Genomic DNA, 18,970 nt, shown 5'->3' with positions numbered 1-18,970 from the left:
GTGGTAGTGACAGCCGTCCATATGGTCCTCTGGCAGCTCGTCTCATCAGAGACACCGCTGTTATTGAGCAAATCCCACAGCACAGGGCTACAAGAGGGGGATGCATCTGTCTCTGTGTAAACAATGCTTGAATAATAACAGAATACTGACACATTCACTCACACACACACAGGGCAAGAAATCAACTTACTTGTATGCTGCTATAATATGCTAATAATATGCCCTCCTTTAGACAATAGAGATTCAGGTGTTAATGTTAAGGTGCAGCTTGTGAAATGTAGAACATTTGAAGAGTCATTCGAAAGATCATTCGAAGCTGTCAGGTGCAACAGGGCATCAAAGCATCTCGCACTGACTGAAAAATGTATATATGTAAGACCTTTTCATTTGACTTATGTTAACATTACCAAATACATCAAACTGCATTGATAAAGCATGAAACTGTGGCATAAACTCAGCATGCAACCATACTATAAATAGCTGTAAGCTACTCAAAATGTACAGCTAAACTACTGTAAAGCTGCGTCTAAAGGGTACTAGTTAACTACACTACTAGCTACTAACAAAGGAAAGCTTTTTTTACTTTTTCAACTTTCTTTTTTAATGCTACGGTTAAAGCATGAAAAAGATCTGCAAAGTTACAAAGAACAAAGTATATATATATATATATATTAGTGCTGTCAAACGATTAAAATATTTAATCGCGATTAATCGCATTCATGTCATAGTTAACTCGCGATTAATCACAATTAATCACACATTTTTATCTATTCTAAATGTCTCTTGATTTCTTTTTGTCCCATTATTTTTTCTCATTTTAATGCTCTTATCAACATGGAAAAGTGGATCGGTTTGCTTTGTGCAAATGTTTTTTTATTGAAAACAACATTGGCATACTGTGTTCAATTTCAGACTAACATTCTCACTTGGAGCAAATAATCTCTCAATTTAACACTGTCCATCAATAAAAGAGTGAAAGAAATACTGACGAGGTCCTGATATTGACGAGGGGGCGGAGAATTCGCATCAGCTGTGTGTGTGTGCTTGGCCATCAAGTGGTGTTTCAGACTGGACGTGCTGCGATGATAGCTCGGTTCACAACGACAAAACACACAGATCACTTTGGTCTTGTCAATGGAACCATTTGGCAACTTTTTAAAAGTAAACTTTCCATTCAGAATCGTATTGGCATCCATTTCGGCGTCTCGCGCTCGTCATCCACTCAAAACGTAACGTTAACCTACTATTTGGCCGGCTCGCAAGCCTAAACAAGTGTGAGCGGCGTGCCTGTTGTTTTGTGCCGGTCTAGCTAGATCCGCTTGCGCTTTGGTCGACGAAGCAACAAAACGTCCTCGCGTGGCGCAAGCCATTGAAATGAATGGGTTTCATAGCGCAGCGCCGCGCATGCCGCGTCCTGTTGCAAAAGCGTGAAAAAAACTACAAAGTTTGCTAGGCCAAAAAGACCGTTAATCGCGCGATAAAAAAATTAACGCCGTTAAAATGTGTTTGCGTTAACGTCGTTTATAACGCGTTTAACTGACAGCCCTAATATATATATATATATATTTGGTGCTGCAACAATGCAAGATATGAGAGAAATTTTTTTTTTTGAACCTCAAGCATGAACACCTATTCTAGTAGTTGAACACCTACTCAAGCATGAACACCTATTCTAGTAGCATGAACACCTATCCCCCCCCCCCCCCCCCCCCCCAAAAAAAAACTTTGTAAACGGGCATAATATGGCATCTTTAATTATTTATACAGCAGCTGAGCTACTTTTGTTAAGTTAGTAGCATTTTTACTTCTAACTTATTGTTGTTACTTTTGTTGGTAAAAGTGTGGTCTAAATCTTCTCCTTTTTTGTGCTGAACAATAAGCATCCCTTTTCATCTGGTTCCTCCTCATCTCCACCACGTCCAGACCTCAGACTGCACATTAGATACAGCTCACAAGTACAGCACGTGTCTGTCATATATCATACATCAAATAACGGTTAGTCAGTCACAGGGAATGAAAACTACACTGGACGCAGCTCAAGCTAAAAGTAAGGGCATGGTTTCCCAAAGGCTGAGATATCGCATTCACTGAGCCTTTGGACTGATGTCTGTTCTTTCTCTTTTCTTCCTGTAGGCATTGGGTTGTCAAATTATTTAGGCCAAACTCAACTAGTCAAAACTCCATCTGGGCCGCTGAGCATTGTGTCATTAACACTCAGGCAGACGTTTGGATCCATTTATCAGTTCACGTTTTGTATAGTCTTTTAAAGTCTTTTTCCTTGGTTCATCATCATAATGAAATTGCCACATTTACTATTGGATACATTAGCTAAATTTGTAATCTGAAAGTTTTATGTAGCCTATTTGAAATCCTAACCACAAAGCTTTTGACTTTTAACCGTTTATCTGATTGTTTTTAAATGCTGGTGTAAGTTTGGCCTTTTCTTCCTCTGCCTGTCTCTGAAAATAGATGGATCTCTAAATGGATCAAGGCAGTAAAAATGTAATATGGCGTTTTTTGCAGTGTCCCCAGAAGCATTACCTCTTTGCTGTCCACTTTACTGAATAGCAGAGCAAAAAGAGGCTGCTGTTGAAAGACCATTACTAACTGATAACTTTTTGTATTCCCTATTTGGCCATGCTTTTTTTCAGTTGGAGGTGTTGAAAGACTTTTTGCCACAGTTGGTTTTCCTGGTTTTGTGTATGTACTTAGTGTTGTGGGTTTTTTCCCCCTTCATTTTGTTAGTTGGAGTCTCTATTGGGATTAATGATAATATAATGGGGGGTCATTATATTGGGGATTGGTATGATATTGCTTATTGGCATATATTAGTGATTTTTATGTATCTCTATTGGTCAATATTGAGCATTTAATTGTTCACACAATACACACAATGAGTATGTGGCTTGTTTTAATACTTCTGTCTTTAGAAACACTACAAGAACAGGACAAAAATTGAGAAAAATGTTTGTTGTAACTGTTTGGCATATTTCAAGTTTGTCCTCAGAATATTTCTATGAGTTTACAAAAGTAAGCTTTGATTGCTAAACAATTCACAGTTGCATTGTACGATAAAACAGTGCAAGGTTAAAGTTGCACTAACCCCATTTCAAACTGACTAGTGTAAAACAAGGCCTTTACTGAGGGGTTAAAACTAAAGAGACATTTAACCAAGGGTTAAGCATAGTGTGCAAAGCTCTTATGTTGATTTAGAAAGTTTTGCAGGCTGATCCTGTTGGACATCAGCAAAAACTTATGAAGAATGTTTAAACCTTGGTTTATCTTTGTTTGAAGAGGTGGAATCATGAATTAAACATCATCCCATCCCTCTCTTACTCACACGTTCTCTGTGTTTGTCATCCACCTTTTGTCTCAGGGTTTATTCAAAGCAAACAGAAAAATAATCCACACAGATCTCCCAGCACATGCATTGATGGATCACTTACTTTGAGAGCCAGCATTCATCTTTTTCTTGCATTGAGTTTCTGGAAGCATCTCTGTCCGTGCAACAATTATTCATTGGGTAGTGTCGATCTTATGCAGGTTTTGTAACAGCACAGCTGTGGAAACATTTTCATTGAAAATTGCAATTGCCATAAAGGGCTTTGCTTCAAATTCCTGACCAATTCCACCATTAAGAGCCCTAATCTGTGTTTTTATCACAGTGGGGAGTTTGTCGTTTCTTCTCTCATGTTATGTTACAGTGAACTAGCATATTCGTTCTGGTTTGTTCTATGGCAGCACAATTGAAGACTGCACTTTGCATGGTAAGAAAGGTAGAGAGAGAGAGAGAGTTTTAGCTGACAGCCTCACATATCACAACTGTTTACCCGATATCATCTGTTTCCTTGCGGGTGACATGAGACATGTATGGAAGCTTGTTTCCGCCACAGAATAAAAAATTTAAAAAGTATAATTGCAACTTTAATCTCACAATTCAGATTTTTTTTTTCCCTCAGAATTCTAAGTTTACATATACAATTTTTTTATTTCTTTTTTTGTCCCATTTCCTCCACGAAATTTAACAAAAATAAATAAAAAGTAGTTATTTATCTCAGAGTTCTGACTTTTTTTCTTTCAATTGCTCATTTATATCTCACAAACCGGATGTTTTTTTCTTCTTCTCAGAATTGCACGTTTATATCTTGCAATTTTGAAGGGGGGAAAATCTCCGAATTTCAAGAAATTGTGAATCTGAATTGTTTCAATGTGCAATTCTGAGAAGAAAAATCTGAATTGTGAGATATAAACAGAATTGCGAGATATCTCTTCCGTAGACGTGTGCTGTTGTGGAACCATGGAGTCAGATCCAAACTTGCTTAAACACAAAGCACATGCATAATGCTTCTGTTCACACGCTCTGATAGGATGTACAGCACGGGTCTAGGAGGCCTTCTGCCCATCATTAACCCAGCTTTCTTTGCTTCAAACATGGCCGTGCAGTTTATCTGAGGCTGTAGGTAGCATGGAGCCAGATGCTGCAGCGAGCTTCGCGAAGATGGTTTCTGACATGCTTTCTGACAGATTTGCGCTCTTGCACAATATGCCAATATGAGGAAGGTGAGGCTTTATCCGCGCACAGTGCTAAAGTGTGTTTTTAGGGGTTTTATACATAGAAAAGAGTCAAAAGACCCGAAATAGCACCATAGGACATTAAGTCTTTTTCATCTAATTGGGATGCAGGTCCCATGGGAGCCGGTCATGTTGTAATAGAGATTTATTGAATGGGATTATTTTCAGCTCTGCTTACCTTTGGATGCATGCTGGGACAAATAGATGGCATCTCAGATTTAAGCCACTTTCAGATCTCGCAGAAGCTACAAAATCCATTCACACAGACCGCTTTTAGCAAGGATCCAGAAATGGTCGTTTAGACTATATCTGATCTCTTGCTGAGAGAACATGCTAACTTTCTTGTTCCATAAGATATGTTTAGAGGAAAGTGTTTGTACTGTATATATTTAGGCATGGATTAATGGTCATCTGACACATGGCGATATCGACAAAGCAGAGTGGCAAATTGTATGTGTGTTGACATGTATTGTTGTAAAAAATAATTTAGAATAATTTTAGAATTTTATAGGAATGCTTATATCATTTTAAAGGAAACTTTGATATAAAAATAGTCACAAATATTTAAAATAATTTCTATAATAATTTCAACAGAATTTCGTTAAACAAACTTTCAAAAAGGAGCTTTATAAATATGAATGATTAGCAAATAAGTAGTAGAGGCGTATCCCATCATTTGTGAATGTGTCCGTGTATATGTTACAATAATTAGTTGAACCTGTCCTGTACCACCTATTCAGATATCAACTCCCACGCTCATCAGTGTAAATCCATTTTTAATTGGATACTCTCTGTAATGAGCACTATGTCACTGGGCGAACGACGTCCACTCATCACCTCTGTACTGTATGTGTTTTCACGTTGTCACTTAATGTTTTCCCTGTATAAATAGGCTTTGCTTCATATCTACTGACCGCCCACAGCATGGTGCACACTGGTGCACACGTTCCTGTCCCTCTTTCCTTTCCTCTTTAATTGACATGTATGTCCTTGGATGTAGCCTGACCTTAGAGCCTCTGAGGGAAGAGTACCAAGGACAACTGTCATCTTTCATCAGATGAGTCAGAGAGAATCATACCCGGACACAACTTTGAGCGTTAAGGATTCCTAACAAACCCATTCACCATGGACGCGATCTTTAGAGATTCAGGAAATGGCGTTCCTCTGTCACTTACTCTGTGATATGATCATTTTCATCAGTATTGTGGAGCTGCGGCTGATGGAGTTGATCTGACGCTCCAAAGACCCCAGAGATCGTCCATCCTAGGCTTTCAGAAACATTCATTTAATGTTTCATGCCAGATGCAACCTGACCTCTAGATGTGTATCCTCAGATGTACCTCTCTTTAAAGTTGTCCTGTCGAGGCGAGAGAGGCACATATGTATCCACTGCTCTGCCATGACGTCATTCAGTAATGCAGCATCTTCTCAACACAATCTGCTTATAGTTCATCAAGGTAATGAGCAGGCACACACTTTTCAGCTGTACTTAAGAGAAAAAACTTGCAGAATGTGGTTGGAATTTGAATTTATTTGAATATGGAAATATGCATTCAACATAAGGCAAAAATGTGGACACACTTGACTGATAGTATGTTTCTCATGATCTTAGAGAGATTTTTATCTAAAAGTTCACGGTAAAATAATTAAGTATATAAAAAAAATATACACTATCATTCAAAAGTTTTGGATTAGTAAGATTTACATTTATTTTTATTTTTTTAAAGAAATTTGTATTATTTAGCACAAAGATTGTGTTGCCACAAAAATATTAAGCAGCACAACTGTTTTCAACATTGATAATAATAAGAAATGTTTTTCTGACACCAAATCAGCATATTAGAATGATTTCTGAAAAATCATGTGACACTGAAGACTGGAGTAATGATGCTGAAAATTCAGTTTTGCCATCACAGGAATAAATTGCATTTTTAAATATATTACTGTAAAATGCAAAACAGTTATTTAAAATTACTGTTTTATACTGTATTTTTGATCAAATAGATGTCGCTTGAAGAGACTTCTTTCAAAAACATAAAAAAATCTTACAGACCCCAATCTTTTAAATTGTAGTTTATAAAATATACCTGTATATGAAACGTATTTATTTATTTATATTTATTTACTAGTTGTGCAGAGTAAAGCAGTCAACCTGTGCCCAGCATAAAGCTCCTTCAATACTGTTGTAAACATATCCCAGAATGCCCAGAGTGTGTAGAGATGTAATCTAAACAGTGTGATTTCTTTTAAGTTTAAGAGTTTTGATTCATTTAAAAAAATTGGTCAATACAATATTCCCATACCTCCATTTTTGGTAATTTCATAGCTTCTATGGCTAACCTATTATTCTGAATTGTGGAAAATAATAATAATAAAGAAAAATTATATAAATATAACACATGTTGATTTGAAAAAAATGATCAAATACCCCTGAATATTCAATGAGTAAACATGCAAGGAAGGTTGAGTTGATGTTTGTGAATCATAGGCATTGGAATTCTGTGGGAATCTGTTGCATTTCCTGATGGAATTTCCTCGGTATAGGAGGCCTAGTAATGAGCATCGGCAGTTCTGAAATGCCGAACTTGCACCTTCGCTTCAACTATCTCGCCTTTTAAAGCAAACCAAGGACTCATTGTGCGGTGTGTCATCTCCTTTTGATGTGATGTCACATTAGTAATAATTGTGTGACAAAGGATAACGACTTCTTGACGGGCCTTCGTTCCGCTCGCCTTTGCGCAGCCTAATTATTTCAGGTTTGATGATGTGAAGTGGAGTTCAGACCTGTTCTGTCAACGTATTTGTTACCGGTTACAGTCGAGTGAGCAAAGACACACAGGTCTTTAGAGACTACAACTTCAGCTTCCATCAGCAGTCATCCAGGCAGGGATTCATTAAAGTCACGTCACCTGGGTAACAGCTCTTAGTATGCAACGTGGCATAGCACCTGGCTTAATTAAATTACTGACTAGAAGTTTGACTCTTTAATTGTGTCACTATATTCCTGATTAGAATAGGGAAATTGTTGGGGCCTTCTAGGTTAAATCAAGATCATAGCGTGATGAACTTGACACAGTTTTGCCACCAAGAAGCAGGAATGCTGATGAATATGGGAGTGGATTTTTTTTTTTAAGGTTTGTTTATTCGTTTTGAAGTAGCTGGTGAGGTCAGTATAATTATTATAGTGACGTAAACTGTAGAGTAATGAAATGGTGATTATTCTGAAGAATATGGAAATTTTATTGACACTGAATAGCTTTATTGAGGTGAATGTAACTTTAAAGGGACAGTTAACCCAAAAATGAAAATTCGGTCATTAATTACTCATGTAGTTTTAAACCCATTAGCCTTTCGTTCATCTTCAGAACACAAATTAAGATCTTTTTTATGAAATCTGAAAGCTTTCTGTCCCTCTATTCACAGCTACCTCATTGGTTCTTGCAGAAGCTCAAAACGTGCTGCGTAACACGAGAATGAACCTCATTGGTTTCTCGCACGTCAAGCGAACATGCTTGAGCTTCTGTTTACCACAACTGATGTGTGAGTTGATGAATGTTTATATGTAAATAAAAGCCTAAATTCATTCTGTTCGTCATATAAAGCGATCATGTCTCTTCACTCAAATGTTAGACTAAACTGCTCAATACATATGGATTAGTTTTATGATCTCTTTATGAACTTTTTGAAGCGTCAAAGTGTCAGTTGTGTCAGTCTGTCTCTGGAGATGTTTAGGGGGTAACTCATTACAAGTAACTTGAGTTACGTAATCAGATTACTTTTTCAAGTAACTAGTAAAGTAATGCATTACTTTTAAAATTTACAACAAAATATCTGAGTTACTTTTTCTAATAAGTAACGCAAGTTACTTTGTTTTCCCCTTTATTGACTGACAGCTCTTCTGTTCTAATGTTGAGACAAATCGAAGTGCAGAGGCGTTGTGTGTAAATATGATGGTTATTATAGTTCTAGATTAAATGTAAGCGTGGATTTACTCATCTCACTTGCACAAAAAAAGATTCAATATTCCTCAAAATGAATAAAATCAGTGAAATGCAGAATCAGAACACTATGCAAACCTCCAATACCTAAATATGTTAAATAAATAAAAAAATAAAAAAATTATGCATTTAATCTTTATTGACCAAAGTACTTGCTTCTGACCTCCGATTTTTCAGTTAAACCATAAGCAAAAATGACTATAGATTTTTTTATATGTTTTTATTGATAAAGTAAGTGTTAAATTTGTTTCTCCTGCATCCTCTTCTTCTGTTACCCAGAACAGCAGCAGCTGAAAGGTTTGTTTGAGCGGCGCCCTCTACTGAACACTACTGTACTCTACTGTACAGGAGTAAATCTGCATTGCCTTCAGTCTGAGGCTTATTATTTCACTTTTGGTGTGAAAGGGTCTTTACATTTGCCCAAAAATATATATTTTTTGGTATAAAAAAACAAGCCCAGCCCAGGTGGAAAAAAGTAACGCAAAAGTAACGTAACCCATTACTTTTCTAAAAAAGTAACTAAGTAACGCAATAAGTTACTTTTTAAGGGAGTAACGCAATATTGTAACGCATTACTTTTCAAAGTAACTTTCCCCAACACTGCTCTGGAGGGACAGAAAGCTCTCAGATTTCATCAAAAAGATCTTCATTTGTGTTCGGTAAGTTGTAATGCATTTTTCAACATACCTTCTGATGTTCACCCATGTTTATTTCTTACTGTAACTAGTAGTAAAGAGGAGATGAGACGTGCGCTTGAACTGAGGTGGCTACAGTGATCTGGCTCGCCATATTAAAGAGCGCTAAAACAACGTTTATTTTTTGAATTTCATAATAAAATCGACAGAATTTTAAAGTTGAGACTTTGCTTGGTGTAAAAAGTAACAAATCACAAAGTTTTGTCATGTATCAACAGAAAACAGCACTGACGATAAGATTTTTGATTTAAGAAACCATATCATTACCGATTAAAATTGAGAAATTAATCAATCCAGAGCTGTCCACACAACTGACATGTTTAACTGTTGTAGCTTATCCATGTTGTGCACATGAAATAGACGCTCAACACAGTCCAAACATGCCATCGGAGAAGTGCTGAATTAATTTAATTATTTTTGGTCATTGATTTTGGCCCTTCAAAACCATTTCGGCCAGAAACCGAAAATAGCTGCTTCGGCCAGAAATTTCCGGTAGCCGAAATATGGGAGCATCCCTTATATACAGCCCTCACAGCCTTCTGTCTTTCTCTGAGAGCTGTAAATATGTCACATCCATGTATTAGCACCATTAACCAGCATGACCGTCTCTCTCGTTCCTGTACCATCCTTTCTGTGGTGCCACTGTGATGGAGTCTGGTGGCTCTCTAAGGAACTCTGCCCTGTTAATTGCCTCATTTAAAATCAAATTCCACCCCTCGCTCTTGAGAATAAATTTGATCATTACCCAGGAGATTTTTTTCCTATTTCAGAGGGCATCAATGGATCACCATTTCGTTTCTTTAGCTTCCTCAAGCTTATCAATAAATCAGGCCTTCTGTGGAATGTGGCTGGACTCTTACCTTATTAAAAACTCATTGAAGGAGACTTAAGTGTGTCTCAGCAATGATGCCTGATTGTTTAGTATGGTGTTCTGCTGCTATACAACTCATCAACTTTAGCTAATTCACTTCTGTATTGTAATTTAAATAGTTTGCATGTTCAAAAATGTAATGCGTTTCTGTATTGTTGGATACACTTGAGTTTAAGATGAATTGACGGTGGTCTTGATTATGTATAGATTTGACCAGACGGCTAAAAAGTTTGTACTTTAGAATTTAGCAGCTGTTGGGATTTATCATTAAAATTGCATTTTAAAACAGATTAAAATAGAAATAGGTATTTTATCTGTAAAAATATTTCACAGTTTTACTATTTTTGTACAGTATTATTAATGAAAATTAATGTAGATTTGTTGAGCATAAGTCTTCTTTCAAAAACATTACAAATCTTACAGACTCCAAACTTTTGAACAGTAGTGTATCTAAAATTGTATTCTGTAAATGTTTCCATCATATATTATGCGCATATATTCCTACTGAATAAACAGTGTATCCACCTCAAGTGAGCATTGTTTTATGAACATTTTGGAATTTTTATTCACATCTTGGGGTTTCCATCTAGCATTTTTATGTGCTACCAAAATATGGCTAAAATTATATGGATGGAAACCCAGTTATTTTTACCTTTTGAATCACGCTCACAAATATATGCAGTACTCACACATTCATTTGCACACAGACACAAATCTTTTGAAGAGGTTCATATAAATCTGTAGGACACAGTGGATTGGAAAAGTGAAATTGTGAATGTCATGGTCTGCGAGGGTGAAATTAGAGTAGAGCAGTGCATGACTTGTGTAGTGTAGGTGGAAATCGCCTCACTACCCTGAACTAGAGTCTCTTTTTGACACCGTAAACACAAGTATGTATTGTGTACGCTGTACCTCTTCCTCTAAATTCATCCGTATGACCAATGAAACCCTTTGAATTCTTGCAGCAGACTTCATTATGTTTCATTTAACGTCTCTGTGCCAGTTATTTACTGCTCCTTTGCCTTTTGGGGCTGTAGTTGTAAGGCAATCTGTCGGGGGTATTGATTGAAGTGGGATAAATCAGCTTTGTCAATGAACTCTGAGACTGACCGCAAACTGGCATGGGATTAAATTGGCTTTATTCACTATGGCAGCTTTAAGTACTTGTATTAATGGCTTTAAAATGCATGATGATGTTGCCGGGTGCCTGTTATTTTACTTAATGGCCATTAAAGGAATCACAGGGACAGTTTCACTTTACAGCACCTCTCACTTACACGGCCATGGTGATTATGTCTGAAAGTCCATTATTAACATCTGCTAAAAATAATCCTCTGGCCAGGAAAGGCTGCAGGCCGTTGGACGGAGGCCATGACAACACCTGTCCGCTCGCATTAGCCACTGCCCATTGCCTTGCCAGCAGTCGTCTTGGGTGGACCCATCATTCCCCGGATTTGCTGGGTGGAGGAGGCATTGTGCTATCCTGAAGTCCAGCAGCTGTGAGCTGGAACTGCGATGGAGCGATGCAGATTGTTTAAACACAGAAAGAGAGGATAGATGTTTGCACAGCATTGCTTTGCAGGCTTCTCGTGTTTTCTCTCACTCTTTGACGCCCATTTATTTGTGCACGGGTGTCTGTGAGCGAGCTTATGAATTTGTGGTTTGCTCAATCTCTGGACTATTGCATGTGTTGCAGTCTGATTGGGTGATATTTATTGTTTAATCTAAAGTGATGAGCAGGAATTTTGTATGTGTAATTTCGTTGTTATTTTTATTGTTATACACAAAACATACATAAGTGCACCCCAGGTAAAATGCCCCATTTGTTAACATTAGTTAATATATTAGCTTACATGAACTAATCATCCGCAATATATTTTTAATGCATTATTAATCTTTTTAAAGCATTTATTTATCTGTGTTAATGCTAGTAAAATCTAACGGTTTGTTCATGTTTGTTCACAGTGCATTAACAAATGTTAACAAATGCAACTTTGGATTTTAATAATGTATTAGTAAATGTTGAAATTACCATTGACTAAGATTAATAAATGCTTTAGAAGTATTGTTCAGTGTTAGTTCATGTTATCTATAGTCAAATTTATTCTTATATGTATAACACGTTTCACAATACACATTGTTTTAAAGCAGCTTTACAGAAATTCGTTATTTCATCATGTTAATTCATCATGTCTGTACATAGAGCAAATTTTAGGGCTGGGTGATATGACGATATATGACGATGATATGAGTGAACTAGCTGTATTGTATTTATAGTGTTGTCCTGCACATATACCAGTGCCACAGTAAATCTGTCACACGTCTGAGCATTCAAAGCCAATTAAGAGATTTTTCTATTAAGAGATTTAAATGTTGGTCAGTTTTATTATAAGTGAGAGTATGCAATTCTTGACAAGTATAAATGAAAAAAGACAGTTTGATGATCAGGCATATGCATGAGGGGATTTAAATAATGGCAGAAATTAACTTTAAAAAAATAGAAATGTAAACATAAATTGATTTCTCTTTGGAACCGATTAATCTCAGTGACTCTTGATTCTTTTTGCAGTCAACTTCCAGCAACAGAAAAATATAACCAGTACTAAATATGAATCATTGCTGTTAAGGCTTCTTTGCGGTTTTTAGTTGATATAGAGGAACAATACCCAAATATTTCATGTCCCTGTTCTTTGAGTGGAAACTGACTCTTGAATTTTGACACCTCTGAATTTCGTTATGTATGCAAACCCTCAATCTGTATGGATAATTGTGAACTGATTTATGACGCATATGAAAATCTGGAACATGTAGCCATGGTGACTGTTCTGCGTGTGTGCTTTTGTTTTTGTGATATATGAGGACACAAATGTGTATAATGACGTGCATATTACACTGGTATTACAACTTACACGTGATATATGAGGACATTGCATGAGTCCTCATATTTCAAATAGCTTAAAAAACATAAAAAACAATGTTTTATGCAGCGTGTCTCCTGTGATGGGTAGGTTTAGGGATAGGGGCAGTGTAGGGGGATAGAATATACAGTTTGTCCAGTATAAAAGTCATTATGCCTATGGAATGTCCTCATATATCACAACAACACAGCTGTGTGAGTGTGTGTGTGTGTGTGTGTGTGTGTTGTCTGCACATGATCATGCCTCTATGATCATGCATTGGATTGCGTTGCGCTACTTCTGATCTTTCCTCTCTGTTAAACGCACTGAAATGCACATACACACATATAAAACTTCTTTCTTCTGCCCCAGTTCTGTCATGCTCCCTGTGAAGTTCCTGCTCATCGATGGGGGAAAAGAAAAAGAAACTGTTCTGATGGTGTCACTGTCAACTGGCCCCATTTTACAGTGTTTAGCACAGCGCCTATGAAGCCTCCCCACTTTCTACGCACATGACTGGCGTTTCATTTGAACCGAGAGTCCCTGCTAAGTTTTAATTAATCAAAAAGCACAATGCTTATCTTATCAGCTGATCGTTTTCATTTTGATTACGGGCTGGCCAGTCGGAAGACTGATCCTCAGGAGGAACGGGCCCCTAACTGCAGGCAGGCTGATGCTTATCGCCGTTTGCAGAGCCAGGAGAGACCATCTACCTTCAAGCACTGCTGGCCCTCAGGTTAAGGGCTTCAGACACCAGCAACCCTCCGAATCCCTCCTGCACCTCTTCTTATCTCTATCAAATCCAATCTCACTCAGATAAAAGGCATTTGTTTAAGGCCTTTATTTATCAAAGGCTGCCACGCTCTGTGATGGACTCTTAGATGGAAAATATTTAGCTGTAATTCTTCACAAAAACAAAGAATTGGCCATGGCAGGTGTGCTTTTCTTTGTGTTACCTAGGTACTAGTGGAAGAGTTTTACACCTTTTGAGGAAAATGGTATTGACCCCACAATGCTAGGGTCTTGTCTGTGGTTGCCAGGCCATTGCTATGTGGCTGTGTTTGGTGGTTGCTAATTTGTCCAACCAAGTCTTTATTTTTATCTTAAGTCAGGTATTTTGTATACGGAGTGTCTATTTATACTAAGTGCAAAAAGCCCGCCTTGTTGGCAGTGGCTATTTACACTAACTCCGCCCACTGACGTCTGGTTGGGCCAGACAAAATGATGGAAGATGCTGCATTATCAACAGTAGCAATAGTGTAGGGCGTTAGGCAGGAAGTTTTGATGCAAATCGACCCGAGTTCGAATCCTTCTTTTGCCGAACTCGCTCTACTCGCTTTTCCCATCACATATCAGATCAGAAAGGCATTTATTTTCAATATAAATGAAGTGTTTATCGGTTAGGGGTTAGGTGTATGGAGGGCTTTATTGTCCCAAGTTGGCATCCATTTAATAATTTGAATAAATATAATAATTTACACTCTGTTATTTCTGCATACTGTTTAATGTGCAACACTGAGGTGCAAATAGTATTTGCCACTATTTATAAGTATAAAGGGTATCTAACTACTACACTTATTGCAAAGAAAATACTGCTATTTTTACATAGTGTAAGTAGAATCTATCGCTATTTTCACTTAATGTAAATAACATATCGCTAAGACAATGCTGCTATTTTCACTTAGTGTAAATAGCATCTATCGCTATTTGCACCTGGTGCTAATAGTCGCTACCTTTTGTATACTGTGCATGTATATTTTGTATGTTCACTCCTGCCCAAATTGCAAAGACAACCAAGAAGTGGCTTGAGAATAAGTCCATCAGGCTTATGTTTTGGCCTGGTCAGAGTCCAGATTTGAACCCTAGAGTAAATATTTGGTCTCACATTAAACTCAAACAAACTGGCAGACATATTTCATCTACTCATGAACTCTTTGAAGCCATTAACATTGAGTCCAAAAAAAAAAAAAATTCACTGAACTTCAACAAAGAATTAAAAATTGTATTGGTGCTTTATGGTATTGGCTGCTATGGTGTAAGAGAAGAATTACTGCAGCATGGTTCTGAAGATCATCAAAAAACCCTCAAGAGTACAACCAATCTTTCTGTCAAACTTCCTCATCGTCAGTGGAAATGATCAAATCTAGTAGTTCTCAGCCAGAGAAACACTCTTACACACACAGGCATTCACAATTGTAAACTCCTACTACCTCTCAGAGCCCAATGTTTCAGAGCAATAACACAATAATGGAAAACATTTTCCCTGTAACAGTTTCTGGAAAGACATTTATTTCACTTTAACCTCCGTGCGTAAGAGATGCTCACGGTAATGGTGCAAGTCTGGCAGCCGACAACGTATAAGTCCTATTTCACCACCTACTGTACAACAGAAGTGTGAAACTCACTTTCCTACTCTCTTTTTCCCCGTAGGGAGTTCGGCTGGCGAGATCCCGAGTTACCTGAAGTCATTCAGATGTTGCAGCACCAGTTTCCCTCAGTTCAATCCAATGCAGCGGCATATTTGCAACACCTATGTTTTGGAGACAACAAGATTAAAGCTGAGGTAAATATAACTTTATATCACTGGTCTAAGCTCTAATGATCTGTACTGTACATGTATCTGCTTACCAAGACACAATTTTAGGTGATGCAGAGCAAAATATGTTTACCCAAAAAAGGGTTGAAAGTGTTTTCCATCTGCAGTGGGATCTGAATGTTGGACTTTTCCATATCTTCTTGCACAAATTAAGTGGATATTAACAATGTACATTATCTTGGGAAAACTCTTTTGGAATACCTAACGAAAGATTTTTATTGACAGGTTTTGTTGCGTGAAATTAATTATTTGACACTTCGTTGACAAATAATTCACCCCTTTATTGGAATTTGATGCCAGGTCTCTTATGGTAGATCCCCCAGCAGTAAGTTTTCTGAATTATAAAGAGCGCCTTGGATTGCACCAGTAATTAAGCACTAATAGCATAGCCAAACAATACACGGAGAGCTGGGTATTGACAGCCCTTCTCTACACAGCAGCTCTATAATTGTATCCCAGAGGCTTAAGAGAGGCTTGGAGGACGAGGAAATTAAATTTGGAGAATAAATCTGTGGAAACAAAACAGCAACAGAGGGAGAGACGAGCTAGCCGACAAACTTTTAAATGATATTTAATGAAAAAAACAAAAAGCAGTGAGACCCAAATTAGTTTATCTAGCGATGAGCTCCACTCCAAACCAGCATTTTTCCTTCATCTGAAAAATATCTTCTTTATTAAGAAAAGACACTGAATGAATCCCTCTGCTTTCTTTGATCTGCCCGTTCATCAATTTCACCATACACCAAAATGAACTTGTTTCATGTTGTTCTCATAAAGTATTTGGAGCAATGTTCAATCCTAGCTTGATTGATTAGATTTGGTCCTATAATATTCAACTGCTCTGTGGTGTGCTATTTTTTTCTTGGAAATAAACTAAAAGATTGCCTTATCATTTCCATTTGTTGTTCTCAACTGGTTTTCTGGTTACAACTGATTATAATGTGTGTTTTATCTTCCCAAATTTGTAATTACAATGATTTATCAATCTGTTGTCAACAAAAGGGAAGCTTTAAGATCTACATGCATTTTTCCAACCAAATAAAAGCTGTGTAGTTTAATGTTTGAAATTAAAATGTCATGAAACAGTAACAGTAATATATTTCTTTGATTTCATTTTATCATTTAAATGATGATTAAATAAAAATATAATAACATCCTGGTTGAAGACACAACCTGTCCATATTGCCATCTGCCTAATTTAGTAATGAATTTACATAAAAAATATTGTAGAATTTGATTAGATGCACATCCATTGACTGAACTAGAATGCTGGCAGTGAACTAAGATGTTTCTCATTTTCTTCTTTTCTCATTGATGTTTCTCAGTCTATTTGTTTTGTGTTTCATTATGTATTCAGCATTTATTTCTTCCCTGCAGTTCATGACCCAATCAGAACCACTGCAGCCCACTTTTGGGTAATGAACCACTGATCGGTTTCATCCCACAGTCATCCTATCAGAGGTCTCTAAAAAGGTCAAACATTCATCGCTCATGGACTTAACACATCCAATACATTATGCAACTCATGGTATTATGCAACAAGCATGCGTTGGTGCAGTACATTTTACATTTGTAAACTCTTCATATACAGAGGTTTTCTACAGTGGGATTACAGTCTCATTCTCAGTTAGGTGCAGTTTAGTTTTAAAGAGTTTGACCCTGATATCTGCTTCAGTAAAGGTCCAAACCCTGTCATATATTTTTCTAATTCAGTCCATATTCACTTCTGCATAATAGGCTGTGTCAGTCTGTCCATCTGAAATGACATCACAAGGACAGCAGAAAGGATGGATGAATTATGGATTAAGATATCATTGATGGTATCTAAATGATATTTCAGGAGAGGAATGTATTTGTAGTGTTACCGGACGTGTGCGTGCGTGTGCTTGGTAAAGTAGCACAGTTAATTATATGTGACAGTACAATAGCAGATGGTGCCGAAGCCCTGGACAACTTATTTCACCCCTGCCATTCTTTTTCATTCTTTTTCAACATGTACATACATAAACGCTTTCACATTATGGAGCGGATAGTGAAAAATGACACCACTGCAGCACAAGGGTTTCAGGCCTGTTAATGGCTTTTTCCCCCTCTCCCTACATTTTTAAAGGCTGTCTAAGGTCTTGCATAATATACGGTTACACTTTATTTTGATGGTCCCCTTTAGACATTCTGTTGACTATAAGTACCATTGCACCTACATGTCAATTACTTTTAGTTAAAAAAGCCCAAATTACTAACATTGGTATTAGTAGACTGTTAGGGTTAGGATTAGTAATAAGTTGACATACTTGTAAACTTACTTATAGTCAGTATGTCTGTTGGGGAAGCTAATAAAATAAAGTTTTATTACGGTAGATATTAAGCAGGCAGTCTATACTCTACTAATACTCTAATAAGAGTTAGTTGACAGATGCAATGTTACTTATAGTCAACAGAATGTCTAAAGGGGACCATCAAAGTAAAGTGCTACTATACTATAAAATAAAGTGTAAATATACTCTAAATCTTTGCAATCTGACTAGTATAATACTATATAGAGCACTTCCAGTCCAATCAATTCCAACAAATGACTCTCATGAGATGGTTCTTTTTAGTGACTCAAACGCATCTGCTTACTATTTTATATTGACCTTAAAGTGCTTTTATGTTCCACAGAAGAAAGAAAGGCATACAGGTTTGGAATGACATGAGGGTGAGTAAATCATTTTTTGGGTTGTTCCCATTGTATGGTTTTTATTCACTACAGGGTCAGAAATTGGATTCAGTGTGTTTTGAGCTGTAGATTCAGTTGCAGTATTTTAAATATTATTGCAGGAAACATTGTTAGAGTATTTTATTACAGTATTCTGTCCTCGCCAAACTCAATTCGTCATCCGAACATCATTTTCTCAAAAAACATCACATTACGGAGGTAAAATGGGTTGTGAATGCCGTTTCATATTGATATTTTTTTAAAGATGGATGTAAATGAACTTTAACCAGACAGGAACTAGCACACACACACTGAAGCAGACTGAGAACGGGCGATCAGATGACAGAGCCGTATCTCCCACAGCAGAGGTGAGGAGAATACTGATTAGCACAGCAGTTCAGCCAGCAGACAGACCGAGCTCTGATGTTTATGGTCTTCCTGCTGAACCACTGGCCAAGTGCAAAGGCAGCTCTTTCTCGTCCTCAGCTGGCCACTATTTATAGCAGGTGGCTCCAGAAAAGCTCTGTCTACTTTGCAGCCCGCCTCTGGCTAAAGTTCAGCTTTATCAGCCCTTTTGGGGGAGAAAATCGAATCCGTCAATATCCATTTGCACGTGCGCTGTGGAGTCGAGAGCAAGCACTTCCGT

At 37.3% G+C, this 18,970-nt stretch overlaps 1 protein-coding gene across 3 annotated transcripts in view; it reads left to right on the top strand.

The window, feature by feature from the left end:
- Positions 1-18,970, top strand: part of ctnnd2a (catenin (cadherin-associated protein), delta 2a) — a 323,353-nt gene that overhangs the window by 226,117 nt on the left and 78,266 nt on the right. For all 3 annotated transcript variants that reach the window (XM_056248935.1, XM_056248934.1, XM_056248936.1), the window contains one exon: positions 15,464-15,596. In XM_056248935.1, coding sequence (XP_056104910.1) covers positions 15,464-15,596 — 133 coding nt within the window. The remainder of the gene's footprint in view (positions 1-15,463; positions 15,597-18,970) is intronic.

Source organism: Rhinichthys klamathensis, unplaced genomic scaffold (genome assembly GCF_029890125.1).
Source record: "Rhinichthys klamathensis goyatoka isolate OS25496 unplaced genomic scaffold, OSU_Roscu_1.1 h1tg000059l_1, whole genome shotgun sequence".
In the NCBI taxonomy this organism is placed as follows: Eukaryota; Metazoa; Chordata; class Actinopteri; order Cypriniformes; family Leuciscidae; genus Rhinichthys; species Rhinichthys klamathensis.
The sequence above is the reverse complement of the archived record's forward strand: the minus strand, read 5'-3'. Positions and strand labels throughout refer to the sequence as shown.